Source organism: Mus pahari, chromosome 12, assembly GCF_900095145.1.
Source record: "Mus pahari chromosome 12, PAHARI_EIJ_v1.1, whole genome shotgun sequence".
NCBI lineage: Eukaryota > Metazoa > Chordata > Mammalia > Rodentia > Muridae > Mus > Mus pahari.
Genome location: NC_034601.1, coordinates 49,873,316 through 49,888,432, shown reverse-complemented (window position 1 = coordinate 49,888,432; position 15,117 = coordinate 49,873,316). Strand labels below are relative to the sequence as shown.

Here is a 15,117-nt window from a genome sequence, read left to right as displayed (position 1 = left end):
AGGGGAGAAGAACTATCTTCCAAAAGCACACCACTCAAGCCAGATGGATAATGGAAGACATCTATTTCAGACAATTCTGTGGCAGCAAACGACTCCCAGCTCAAAACATAAAAACAGGCAGCAGCTTCCCATGAAGTGCCTTAAATATTCATGTGTATCTATGTGGATATGTGTACGAACATTCACATATGTGTGTGAGTATACACATACATGATGGAGTGCATGCTTACACAATCACAGTTGCCATCTACTTGTAAAAGGATCTTGCTATTGTAACTGTCTTCTCTTAAGTTTCTACAATATCCAGCTTGGCACCTCATACTGAGACTTATACAGTGTCTATTATATGAGCAGAAATGTAGACAGACAACAGGCTTCTTTGTTTGTTTTATTTGACTCCAGAATAAGCTCTCTCATCCTCCTAGAGACGAGAGCTGCATTAGCTTTACTTTCTGAGGCTTCTCTGAAGGGATCCCCATAGATTAAAGGCAAGCATCGCAAACCATCCTGGTTTCATGATCGTGGTCATCCAGATCACCCAGCCTCCTCTGAGGTCAAGCGTGCAAAAGAAACTTTTGGTTATAACTCCTCATAGAGTTTCCTACGGGAAAAGAAAACTTGAGCCAGCCAACAGGAAGACCACATTCTTGGTAGGTGCGATTTCCATGTTAAAAAGATCAATCTGAAAGAATTCTCTTCTGTGGTTTAAGAAGGGGAGAGCGGCCTTTAAAACTCCTTCCTTCCCATGAGTGCTGGCAAGTTGGCTAGTTTGGACCTGTCCTGATTGGCATGGCGCAGATGACAGTTTAGTCTATAGGGGATGCCTGTAAACAAGCAGACCTCTCCAGCCTTCCTTCCCCTGTTAACATAGGTAAGCTCTAATTGATTACCTTGAGGAAAAGAAATCCTGGATTATTTCATTATTGTTTTCATCACAGATCTGATAAACCGCCACTCTAAGGGGTGATTTAGAGCTCTTAAAAAATGAATAACAGATACTCCTGCAAGCAGATCCGCAGCCACATCCTAATTAAAAAAGATATTAAGGTAGAAGGGGAGAAAGGGGACTAGTGGGAATAAGGGGGGGGGGGAGAAGGGCATAAATACGATTGAAAACCATTACAACCTGTGAAAGTGTCATGTCCTCAATCCTTCAAGTTATTGAAGCCTTTTAAGTTTTTATACTAAAAATGTTCATCTGTGAGTGTCAATCTTTCTTTTTAAGGAAAGAAATTGGTGATGGTTCCAAGGCATAAAACAGGAAGAGGGACGACTTCCGGTCAGAACTTAGCACATCACATGCCCCACTGCCACTTGGGAAGCTCTGGTCGAGCAGAGCACAGGCACCACATCCTCAGCATGCTCACTTCCTGACATGCCTATTTCCCCCAACCCACACATTCCTGCACACTCATGAACACACATGCACACATCTTCTTCACCGACCTATTTCTTTTTTGCTTCAGCTTACTGACCCCCTCCTCAGGGAGTCTCTTTCTCACTGACAGCATGGGCCATGCTCTATCTCCCCTGCCATCCGGACAGACACAATTATTATTCCAAACATGGGAATAATACATTCCAAGCATCCAGAACAATGCCTACCTCACAGTACCTCAATAAACACTTTGGAAAGTAATGATAAAGTGATTAATGTTGTCACTAATATAAACAGATAGGACATTTGGAATTCTTGCCATTTAGATAGCATTTCATCTCTTAATCTGAAGTATTTTCTGACCCTAAATATAAAAGGAACAACTTTTCCCCTGCAGAGCATGTCTGTTTTCGTCATACATTTCTATCTTAGTACTCATTTAAGACAGTTTCCAGGCCATCCACTACTTGATAAAGATGCCATGCCTTCTACAAGCCTGGTGAACCACATCTGCATATCCAAAAAGGTGGGCTCCTTCTCACAGTATTTGTATAACCTATTAAACTTTCCTGTAGTGTTAGCATGAGTCTAAGGGAGGTGACAATGGTCACAATAAAAAGAGAAGGGGGGAAAGGAAGAAGAAAAGAAGTAGGGGGGAGAGAAGAGGAGGAAGAGGCTGGACCAAACAGAACTGTAATGGCTGCCTCATTGGATGAAAACTTGGGCAAGGACAGTCAAGCATTTACTGGAATGCCTAGCATGTGCTTGCATGGCTTTTAAATGTTGAAGAGAAAAGATCATGAGAAATGTTCCTGGATGAGAAATTTATGCAAATCAAGAAGTCTGTGTTTGATTACCAACCTTGTCCTTTGCTGACAAAATATCATTTTGCCTCCCAGTGTTTGCCTTGGTCATCTAAAGATACCATGTCTACCATAACATACATCTCTAGTAAAGATAAATTCGTTAAGAAAGATAAAATGATTCTGAAAGATGCTGTAATTTATTAACATGTTTTTGTCTTGGAATAAGAACCCAAGGAAATAGTTGTAATACCAAGAAAGCGTGTATTCTTAAAGCCAAGAGCTTCACTGTGACCCAGGAAAGCTGCATTCTGGCAAGCAATGAAACACAGAGACTGCTCAGCATGAGGGAAAATTTTCTAAAAAATTCAAGAGGCCAAGAAAGTCCATAAAGGGGTAGGCAGACATTTCTGATTGAAGAAAGCTGTGTTGGCCCCACAAGTAAAGCGAGTCAACCAAGGCCGCACCAGTGCCTTTCAGTCTGAATCACCCGGGAGTCCATCAGTTAGGGATCAGTCATACGGACAAGACGTTCAACCTTACTCCTTACCCTAGATGCCCCAATTGTCGATTTGGATGTGCGTATTTTTAAAATGGAGAGTAGTGGTACTCCGCATCGCCACACAAGCTAAGTAAGAGTATTTCGGAGGGCTAGAGAAATAGCTCAGGGTTAACTGCTCTGCCAGAGGTCCTGAGTTCAATTCCCAGCAACCACATGGTGGCTCACAACCATCTGTAGTGGGATCTGATGCCCTCTTCTGGTGTGTCTGAAGACAGCTACACGTTCTCATACACATAAATAAATAAATCTTTCAGAAAAACAAAAATGCGTATTTCTCCTGAGATGTTTTTTCTGGGCAGAAAGTGTATACTTGCAATGCTTCCAGCTAACATTAGAACATGTGTAAGTCAGACTAATATACTATCTGTTCTTTTCAAATGGATTCTCTTATGTTTGTGTAACAAGTGGGGATTATACACAGTAAAAAGCAAGTCAAAAATCTCACATGTATCTAAATGCTGGTGGCCAAGAAGGACAAAGTATGTATTCTTTATTTCTGTTCCACAGTCATTCATGCATAACTGGATATATCAGTGTATCAAATTTACAAATATATTCAATCAAATAACTGATACTACCTGATAACACTGAAAATTTTTGGAAACTGTGCTTACGTTTGTATTTTATCAAAAAATAGTGACTTTATGTTTAATTGTTTTCTGTGTTATTGTGTGTGTTAACAGAACTGTTAGCTCTCAGCAAATGGCTACTAATCCTTTCAGTACTAGGGGGTAACCTCAAGATTTAGGGTTGTTTAAACTCTCTAATCACCATAAGAGGGAGTAACTTTTGAATGGGTACAGACCTAAGCACTGTAGTTAGAACAGAGTGGGTCGCAATCACTAAAAATATAGAAACTCAAATTCTGGTGGGTCAGGACACCTGATACCTCCTAGTGACAGAATTTCCAATGTGTCTCTCTAAAGCAAACTGTCCTCACGAGACTAAAGGAAAGAAATACAAATCCTCATTTTACCATCTTACTGAGATAATAAAGGTTTAAAAAGCAGAAAGGACTACCACCCTACTCACTTGTAAAAGACAAAACCCAGAGCTTAGTCATTTCCCTATGCATGGGGTCTGCCCAGTAACAATGCATTTCACAAATACTTGTCAAAATAATGTGAAGAAGATCAGAAAGTCCTTTTTAAGCCAATATTTAATAGAATATTGTCCTAGTCAAGACAATATTCTTGTCAGCCTTAGGTGTTTATTGGGTATTGGTTCCAGTGACCTTCCCTCATCTCTTGTGTGTCAAATTCCATGGTGTCCAAGCTCCTTGTTTACAGTTGAGTAGCCATTACACACATTCTCCAACTTACTTTAAATCAGTAGATCTCAACCTTCCTAATGCTGCAACCCTTTAATATAGTTCCTCATGTTGTGATGACTCCCACACACACCTTAAAATTATTTTATTGCTACTGTAATCTTGCTAGTTATGAATCATAATGTAAATATATGATCTGTTGGACTTCTGATAAGTGACACCCCAAAAGGGGTCACAACCCACAGGTTGAGAATCACAGCTTTAAATCATCTCTAGAATGCTACTCAATCTAATTGCTATATATAAATACTTTTTATTATCTGAGCACAATGATAATTTTAAAAAGCATATATATATATATATATATATATATATATATATATTCAGTATAGATAAAAAGCTCTTTATTATCTTTGTTTTTGTTTTGTTTTGTTTTATATTTTCATTATCAGTTGGCTGAATCTGAAAATACAGAAATCAATGATGCCAAGATGACTGCACAATGAGGAAATGATTCTGTAATCTCTAAACACTTCTACAGTCAGCCTATGAATTTGCTTCATAGACTCCATTTGTATCTACCAGGCTTCTAAGAGAGGCGAATTATAAGTAAATTATGAATCCATAGAGAAAACCAATACCTTTCATAAAAGGGATATTGATTGTGTCTTTACAATGCGCTTCCTAATAGTTCAAGAACTCCTAGTTTTACAAGTGAACTGTCATAAAGCTCAGTGCTATCTCCATTATAAAATGCACCTTAAAGTGCATCTGAGTTTATTGTTTAATGGCACAGGGGACTTGAAAGTGTGTTTGCTAATGGGTTTTACTCCTACTTTAAATTAACTCAATGTTTAAAGTACCAGTCAGCTAGGAGAGAACTTCAGCCTAATGTCTATGGAGTTCCTATTTCAGTGTTCACAAAATGGTTTTTGTCTTGGCAAGTTTGTGTGTTTTGTTTGTCTGAACAGAGAAATTCACCTTGGCCTCACAAGGACTCAGGCTACAGCACGCCCAGTGAATAAATAAAGCTTCACTGGGGAGCTGTGCTCTCTAGTGTACAGTGCATCACCTGTGTCTACTTTCACCCAGTAGCATTGAGAAGTTACAGTAGGGAAGCCATGGCCTTCAAAGGCTACAACATCTGTCGGGGCATTTTGTATAATGAGACTGGGAGAGACTGGAGAACTGGGCCTGTACCCTAACACTAGATACTGACAATATACAAGATAGAAAGTAGCACAAGGGACTTTACCTGTCATTTTCCTCCGGGGCCCTGAAAAATAACAAAAGTATCAATTAGAGCTCAATTGCCTTTCTAATTGTCACATAATTCATCACTGTGCCCATTTCAGATTTCATCATCGTTCATGCCACATTGCTCAAAATGCCTTCTCAAGTGAAATACACCAAATCAGGTCTACTATGTTAGAAGTCAAAAGAAAGAAAGAAAGAAAGAAAGAGAGAGAGAGAGAGAGAGAGAGAGAGAGAGAGAGAGAGAGAGAGAGGAGAGAGAGAAAGAGGGAGGGAGGGAGGGAAAAGAAAGAAAGAGAGAGAAAAGAAAGTGAGTTTGAGGCCAGGCTGTAGTTCCAGGACAGCGAGACCTACATAGAAAGACGCTGTCTAAAAATAAAATTTTTTTAAAAAAAGATTTAAAAAGTAATGAAGATTAAAAAAGAAAAAAGAAGCCATTTAAAGGCAATGATTTTTACAGTTATTTTATTTACCCTAAAAATACTTCACAAATATGTAATTTATCTCTTTGTTAAGTAACCTCTTTGATAGATCATTAGAAGACTTTGGTTATTGGCATTAAAATTAGAAATGTCAGGCTGGCCGGGCATTGGTGGCGCACGCCTTTAATCCCAGCACTCGGGAGGCAGAGGCAGGTGGATTTCTGAGTTCGAGGCCAGCCTGGTCTACAGAGTGAGTTCCAGGACAGGCAGGGCTATACAGAGAAACCCTGTCTTGAAAACAAACAAACAAAAAACAAACAACAACAACAACAAAAGAAATGTCAGGCTGGAGAGATGGCTCAGTAGTTAAGAGCCAGAGGACCTGGATTCAGGTCTGAACACCCATATCAGGCAGCTCATAACTAGTTTCTAGGGAGCCAATGTCTCTGGCTTCTACAGGTATTTTAATTCATGTGTGCCTAGCCAAATGCAGATGCACATGTAGATATGAATAAAAATAAATCTTTGAGAAAAGAACACAACACCAATATTAAAAATAAAAATAATAAGAATGTCCTTTGGGCAATGCAATGTAGAATCAAAGAAAAACAGACGTATAGATCTGTTTCAGAACTGAATTTTTAAAATAGAAAGATTAATCCTATTGCTCCTTAAGGGGTGAAAGACAAATGAAAAAATGAACTGTTTTCTAGAATAACAAACAAAATAGAACAATAATCTTGAAACATTAAAGGAAATTATTTCCCAAGCATAACCCCACTCCTAATTAAACTATTATTGACCTGGGATTGACCTAAGGAGACAGTTTTCAAGCGCACGTGTACACACACAAATGTCAAGGAATTCTCTCCCACATTGTGCTATGCTCCACAAAACTAAAGAAGCCAATGAAGAAAAGAGCTCACATACACAGGCTGGCTAGGGGCCCCAGCATATACATAGCAGAGGTCTGCCTTGTCTAGCTTCAGTGGGAGAGGATGTGCCTGCCTAATCCTATAGAGACTTGATGCACCAGGGAAGGGGAATGCCCTGGGGGGGGGGCATCCTCTGAGAAGTGGAGGGGAGGGGAGATGAGGGGGAGAACTCTGAATAGGGACAGGAGGGAGGGCAACATTTGGAATGTAAATAAATAAAATAATAAAAAATAAATATAACAGAGCTTACATCAGCCAAGGGAGAGAGCAACAGTGTCTCAGATTGTCTCATGAGACCCAGGAATAAGGGCAAGTTGATTGTTTAACAAACTGGTCTCCCAAGTAAAGAAATTCAAAGAAGGCAGAAACCTAACTGGCTGTCTGTCATCAAAGTCCCATGTTCAGAAAACCATTCAAGGGCTGGAGTTCCTTTTGTCTTGGTCACTCATCCAGATTGTTGTGTTTCCCTGTGTGTCCCAAGCCCAAGGACATACCTGTGGTCCAGCTTGTAGGAAAATAGTCCGCAGGAATTCAGAGAAAACAAGAGAGTACTGCTTCCACTCTTTCACCCTCAGTGGGTAAGCCACTAAGAGAGGTGATGAAGCAGGCTCCAGCTACACAATCGTGGGACTAACATGAATCACCACACTGCACAGACAGACCCTGCAATACCACTTCTGTGTAGAGAGCAGTCAGTTCAGGTTGAGTCCTGTTTTGAAACCTTGTGACTGAGAACATGTCAGTTCCTACATCCAATAGCATTCTTCCTTCAGAAGGATTCATAGGCATAGTGGACATCAACAGAAATACATTTTCAGTAGCATCCACTATGATTTTACATGGTACTGAATGAAACAATATAAAACATGTACCTTACATAAATAACTATGACAGCCTGAGTAGTTCTCCCTCAAGCAACGTCCTGGCAGGAGCTGTGACTTTCATGAGCTCAATTCAAAAAAAAAAAATGTATATATTCCCAAACAAGAGAATTGTTACTCTATAAAAATGTCAGTGTTGGGCTGGAGAGATGGCTCAGTGGTTAAGAGCACCGACTGCTCTTCTAGAGGTCCTGAGTTCAATTTCCAGCAACTACATGGTGGCTCACAACCATCTGTAATGGGATCTGATGCCCTCTTCTATTGTGTCTGTAAACATCTACAGTGTATTCATATATATATATATATATATATATATATATATATATATATATACACACATATATATATCTTTTTTTAAATGTTAGTGTTTTCATAGACTATCTTTGTAAAGACAGCAGAGGCTGCTAACAGGTTGCTTATCAGAAGGAGAACTGGCTCTGTTTTTGTCATCCACCACTCTGTTTTCCTTTTGACTTGTATGTGGTATGTATTTAATTCCATTCATGGAAATAATAAAATTCATTCCTAATTTTAAAAAAGTAAGTGCATACAAATCCTGCCAGCAATTCTTTTCTAGCAATGTATTATATGGATTTACCACAATGATTTTTTTGACTTACCACAATGATTGGTTTTTTTTTAGTTAAAAAAAAAAAGAAAAAAACAACCCAAATATTCCATTGTAAGAGAATGATGAGATTAATCATGAACATACATACCATATATTCCTCCACAAAGAACAATATACAAAGGAAGCCAAGTGAGGTGGGAGGGAAGGGGGGATCTGGGAGGAGTTGGGAGGGGTGAATATGCTCAAAATACCTGAAATTCTCAAAGGATAAAAATCATAATGCAAGTATAAAAATGGATGAAAACCAAAAATTCTGATTAGCAATATGTTTAAGCGATTAACTGCAATCTTTGGCTCTTAGTCTCGCAGCTTGGTTTCAAAAGAAAATTAAAATATTTTTTGAGGAAGAAAAAAAAAGTAAGTCCAAATGGCATGACATTAAAATTAAATGGCTTAAATGTGGAAAAAGAAAAGAGAGTAAAAAAGGGGGTGGGGTCAGGAGAAGTGGCCCAGTGGTTAAGGGCACTGGATGCTTTTCCAGAGGACCCAGGTTCAAGTCTCAGCACCCACATGGCAGCTCACAACTGTCTTTAACCACAGTTCCAAGGGCTCCCACACCCTCACTTAGGCATGCATGCAGGCCAAATACCAATGACCATGTAATAAAAAAATAAATATTAAAAAGAAAGCCAAAAAAGATTACTTACAACTATGTAATAGTTACGTAATAGTAATGACTTATAATTACAAGTATTAGACAGTCAATAAGGGTCAGGCCAGCTAACCTACGGGACACAGCACAGCTTTTGATGTTTGCTTATTTTACATAACAGGAATCAAACAGAACTTCTCAGTCTAGCGAAGTTCTCAGCAGTTAGGAGCACTAGCTGCTTTTCCAGAGGACCCTGATTGGATGCCCAGCACCCACATCATGGCTTATAACTGTCTGTAACTCTAGTCCCTGAAGATCTGACATCCTCTTTTAGTGTCTAGGGAGACTGCACACATGTGGTGCACAGGCACATAGGTAAAACATCCATATTCACAAAATAATAAATTTTTGTTAAAAATAGTTCTCCTACTCCTGAAAGTGTGCTGAGTATTTCACGAACTCAATTCACTTACTCCTCACTAAATTCATTAAGGACTGCCAATATCCACACCGCATGTAAAGAGACTAAGGAAGAAAGACACTATTGATTTACCCAAAGTACCAAGAACGCATTTTAAATAAAGCAGGACTCACAGGTAAATTCATTCTATACAGAGCAAAAGTCGAGATCGAGTAATGCACTAAAAACCATACAGTCCAAAGTGCACAGCCAGACAAACTGGACAGGATGGATCAACAGCCATGTTGTGTCACATGCTACCAAATGAGTGAGATCTTCAAAGGCCCTCCTTCTGGTATTCATGATGGAGCATATGTGAACATGGTAGAGGGGCAACTAGAAGGGCCATTGTGGCATGAGGTCAGATAGATAGCCTCTCTGCCCTAAGTAGATGTGTGCCCACGGGTCAATAACTTCTATTTTCTCTGTCACACAAACACACACATACACACAGTCAAACACATCTACATACATACATACATACATACATACATACATACATATACATATACATACTCATGTACAAACACACACATGTGCATACATACACATATACACAGTCACACACACATACCCATACTCACAAACACTCAAACACACACACATTCTCACACACACTCACATGCATGCACCACACATGTATACACATGAGTGAGCACACACACACACACACACACACACACACAGGTATACTATAAGGGCTACATAGACACTCGCTGCTATTGCTGCCACACGCATCCCGCTGAGAACATTCAGCGCAGCCCCAACCTGCCTCCTTATATCCAACAACTGGGCAACAGCTATGGCCAGTTCCCTTGGTGGAAGACTCATGCATGGAGCTTAAGAAAAAGCACTAAAATACAAGCTATTTTGTTTCAAAACCTCTCCTCCACCCTCAGGTGAGAACTGCTTGTCCACAGTAGGCAAGTTCAATCCTTTAATCCTGTTCCTTCCTCTGGAAAGGGAGGGTTGGAAGTGTCTGCCAATCTGAGGATTGACAGTCACCTCACTACAACCTTGAGAAGCTTCAGAAAAGGCCTGAAGTCATTTTTAGTCTGGCTCCAGCCAGGGTCCAGAGACAAAGGAATTGAGGCTTTGTAACACAAAGCCTCAATTCTTACTGTGGTCTACCTACAGACCAAGCTACAACTCCATGATACATTGCTTTGCCTCTCATTAGCTCAGTTTCATCTGTATCAGACCAGTGTTGGAATACTAATTTACCACAAGGAACACTATCATAGCACTCCAATCACATGCTGCTAGAATACGTGATGGACACCAGGCTTTTCCATTCAAAGAGCAGCACTGTGCACATGTATTTTCAGAGCATATCTCTTTACCTGAATTCCAGAACACGGATGCCCTTGTAGCCGGGCAACCCTGTGAATGCCTTTTCAACCTGTTAAGAAAATGAAAATAAAGATGGTAACTATGTAGAATGTGCAAATATATATATATTTCAGATGCTTTCCAGAGCAGAATAAAAAGTAGACTCTTATCTTTAAATTATCAGAGCTATAGATATCTTACAATTATCAGAGCTTCTACACATAGATAAAAAGTGACTATGGTTACAATCATGATAGAAAATAGTGTCTGCCACAAGACTGTCATAATTACTTTGTCATTTTTGTCTTTTATGATTTTAATGTGCTTTAATTTTATTTTTTAATTTATGAAAAGCATAGTTCTTATTAAATGTTTTCCTCCTTTTGTGTGAAGTATTAAATTCATTTCAAAAGATACGCTAATAGTATTTGTATAACAGCATTTTTAAACATCCCTGTCCCAGTTGGGAAGCTGGGCTCAGCTAGCACCCTGGCAGAGTTGAGTGTCTGTTTTCTGTACATGTGACCATATCTGAGAATGTCTGCTTCCTGTCTCCACATCACAAGAGAACTAGGAACACATTCAGCATTCAAAAAAAAAAAAAAAAAGTCTACAAATTCCAAAGTTAAGAAACAGTGGCCAGATAACTCCACTGGTTAAAATATCAATTTATAAGCATCACATCTATGAAAGCTGGGTTTAATACCAAGCCTTTAAAATGCTACCACATCTTTCCATCAGAGCTCAGTGACTGGAGAGAGAGAGACAGAATGCCAGACTGGGGATCTAAAAATAATCTAATTATATTAAAATATGTGTTTAAACAAAAGTTAATATTTAATCCATAATAATCCAAGGGTGGCTTACAGATGGATGAGTTTGGGGCTGACACAAGAACATGGAAATATTAAGGGACGAAGAGACTTCTCCTTTAACCGCATTTCATAAAATCAGGGGAGCAATACTTTTTAAAATCTTGGTTTGCTGCAGATCTTCTTGGTTCAAAGACAAAGAATTCAGGGGGCTATTAAAATGGCTCCATCAATAATGTCCCTACCACGCAAGCCTGAGTGCCAACACCCACATGGAAAAGCCTGAAATTCCAGGGCCAGGAAGGGAGAAACAGGAGGCTCTCCCTTAGAATAGCTTCCTGGCCACCCTAAATGGGCAAGCTCCTAGTTCAAAAACACATCCTGGCTCAAAAATTAGGAAGCGTCTAACCAATTCCTCATCATGCCAGGGAGTACAATTTTTAAAATCTTGGTTCACTGATGGTCTTCCTGTTTTAAGAATAAAGAATTCAAGGATGGCTGGCTCAGAAGTTTCTCGCAAGTCAGTTATGTAACACGGCCATCCACATTCTGCACATTGAACTATAGTATCCTTTCCTGTTACTCCTGTCTCATGATACATTTGAAACTGAGACACTCACTATAGTCTCTGAAGGAGTCTCTGTAAGGGACAAAGGAAGGACCACTTGGAAAGGCAAATGGATAGATGAGAGAGAGATGGCTCACTGGATAAAATGTTTGTCACGCAAGAGTGAGGACCTGGATTCAGATCCCCAGAAGCCTGATGCCCTAAAAAGCATCTGTCATCTCAGTGGTCCAAGTAGGAGGCTGAAGCAGGAGAATGCCTGGGAGCTAGCAGGTCAGACAGCCTGAGACACAAATCAACAAGCAACAGAGACTCTGTCTCAACCAAGGTATAAAGCAAGAACCAAAATGAAAGTTGTCCTCTGACCTCACATCCGGGTTGAATCACACATATACACCACACACATGCACACACACACACACACACACACACACACACACACACACACACACACACACAAAGTCAGAAGGAGACCTGATTTTACATTCTGCTCACTTAGAGGCTGAAATAACCATGAACAGGTTCCTGCCTCTCGAGCCCCACCTAAAAGGTAAAGATATTTATCTGCATCCCTACAAGCCGACAGTTGACCGCAGCATGTAGAAGCACAGTACAGAAGCTGCCTTCCCTGTACCGTGCCTGCCTTCCTCAGCTCCCCCCACATTTATACTATCTTGAGCCCTTTCTGTCATACTTGATTTGGCCTCTGGTTTACCGTGCTCTCTCTAGTAACCTCATAAAAAAAAAGATTTATGGTAGAAAATATCATCATGAGTAGGGTAAGGACACACATGGTTTGTACTCACTGACCAGTGGATATTAGCCACAATAAAGTACAGGAGAACCATGCTACAAACCACAGACCCAAAGAAGCCAAATAACAAGGACGGTCCAAAGGAGGCTGGTTAAATCTTTCTCAGAAGGGGAAATAAAAGATTTCAGAGGTGGAGGGAGATAGGGAATTGGGTAGTAGAGGGAATGAGGAGAGGGGATCAGGTATAGGGAGGACGGAGGAGAGAACAGAAATCAGCGGGGCGTAGGGGGGTGCATCTCTAGGACATTCCGGAGACCTAAGATGGGAAGGGGGCAGGATGCTTAGTGGGGGCTATGGATCCTGAAGTGGCCGCTGCCTGTAGCCAGGCAGGACCCCCAGTGGAGGGATAAGGACACCAACCCACCCACAAAACCTTTTACCTAAAATATACCCTGCCTACAAGATGTGCAGGGACAAAAACAGAGCAGAGATGAAGGAAATGGCCAACTAATAACTACCCCAAATTAAGACCCACCCCCATGGGCAAGCACCAATCCCTGACACTATTAAGGATACTCTGCTATGCTTGCAAACAGGAGCCTAGCATAACTGTCCTCTGAGAGGCTTCATCTAGCAGCCAATGGAAACAGATGCAGGGACCCACAGCCAGACATAAGATGGAGCTCAGGGGGTCTTGGGGAAAGGTTGGGGAAGGATTGAGGAACCCAAAGAGAACAGGGACTCCACAGGAAGACCAACAGAGTCAACGGACCTGGACCCTTGGGGGCTCTCAGAGACTGAACAAAAGAGTGAGCACAAACTGTCCCTGCCCCCCCCCTGCACGTATGTAGCATATGTACAACTTGGTCTTCATGCAGGTCCCCCAACAACTGGAGCAGATGGGAGTGCTGTCCCTGAACTTGTTGCCTGCCTGTGGATTTCGGTCCCCTACCTGGCCCACCTTATCTGGCCTCAGTGAGAGAAGTGCAATGACTGATGGGCTACAGTGACTCAGAGAAGAAGGGGAGGAGAGAGTGGGGGAGAAGCTGCAAGAGGGAGAAACTAGGACCAGAGCGGGACTGATATTGGGATAGAAAATGAATAAATAAATTAATAATAAATAATAATTTAAAAAGAGTTATGGTGTCTGAGCCTCCTCCCTTTCAAGCAGGCTTTCACTTCCCTGTCTCCCAGTATTATTTAAGAGGTAACACAAGGGAGCCACCTCTGTGCCTGTGCCATTGAAGGAGAGCATTGAAGGGGGCCGGTGTCATCTGCAGAAGGTAGAATGGCAGTTTCCTTCAGGACATTCCAAACACACACATACACAAACACACATAAACAAGCACATGCTCCTGCACACGCACACGCACACGCACACGCACACGCACACACACACACACACACACACACACACACATACACAGGAGGGAAGGGGAAGAGCGTGGGAAGAGGAGAGCCTTCCATGTAAAGAAATAGTTATTAGGTCACATGTCACTCGGGGTCAGAAGGTGATGATGGTACAGGCAGTGCCAGGAAAGGAGAAGGGGTGACTCATGGTTGCCCAGACCATTCCTCACCCTCGGACCACCTCTTGGTGGCCGCGGATCTCCTAACGTCATTACTGAGGGGACTCCTTTCAGGGAGTTTATCAGGTTTCTTCTAAACCGCCAGCCACTCCTGCAGCTGTTTACTGAAATGCTGAAGCTTATTAAAAGTTCCCCAATCCAGGCAGGAAAGCCAGACGGCCAATTCAAGACAGTCTCTGATGCCAGGTGGCCACTGGCCTGGCTGACATTTCTTCCACATACCATACAGCCCTGCAACTTGGCCGCACAGTTAGGAAAACGAATTGTCTGGCCTACACTGCCCCCCATGTCTGATGGTCGTGACGATGCTATTTGGCTGACAGGCGCGTATTTTTTCGTTTCCCATCTGGACACAATGACAGGGAAGGAAATTAAGCCGAGGTAATGGAATTAACAAACTTGGTCAAGGAGAAGTCAATCAAGAAGGGATTGAAAAGAAATTAAACAGGAAGAAACGGTGTGCCCAGTTGCCACATACAAGAGTAGATGGCATTCAGCACCATACTACAGAAGAACAAAGGCTCACAAGAAGGGTACCAGGTATGGATGATGGACAGTGGAAGGATTCTGCATCAAACCCAATCCAGAATCCTGCCAGAAGGTAAGTAACAGCATGGTTTAACACATGGTCATTTAGGAAAACCTCTTCTTTTTTGAAAGATGTATTTATTTTATGTATATGAGTACACTATAGCTGTCTTCAGACACACTAGAAGAGGGCATCAGGTCCCATTACAGATGGCTGTGAGCCACCATGTGGTTGCTGGGAATTGAACCCAGGGTCTCTGGAAGAACAGTCAGTGCTCTTAACCTCTGAGCCATCTCTCCAGCCCCTGGCAGGGGAGGGGGAGTGTTTTTTAAACCTCTCACCAGAGGA

At 41.3% G+C, this 15,117-nt stretch overlaps 1 protein-coding gene across 2 annotated transcripts in view; it reads right to left on the bottom strand.

Annotated features, from left to right (window-relative positions):
• Impg2 (interphotoreceptor matrix proteoglycan 2) overlaps positions 1 to 15,117 on the bottom strand; it is a 62,069-nt gene that overhangs the window by 26,208 nt on the left and 20,744 nt on the right. For both annotated transcript variants that reach the window (XM_021209811.1, XM_021209812.1), the window contains exons 9-10: positions 10,532 to 10,590; positions 5,269 to 5,289 (exon numbers count right to left, since the gene is read on the bottom strand). In XM_021209811.1, the coding sequence (XP_021065470.1) occupies positions 5,269 to 5,289; positions 10,532 to 10,590 (80 nt within the window). The remainder of the gene's footprint in view (positions 1 to 5,268; positions 5,290 to 10,531; positions 10,591 to 15,117) is intronic.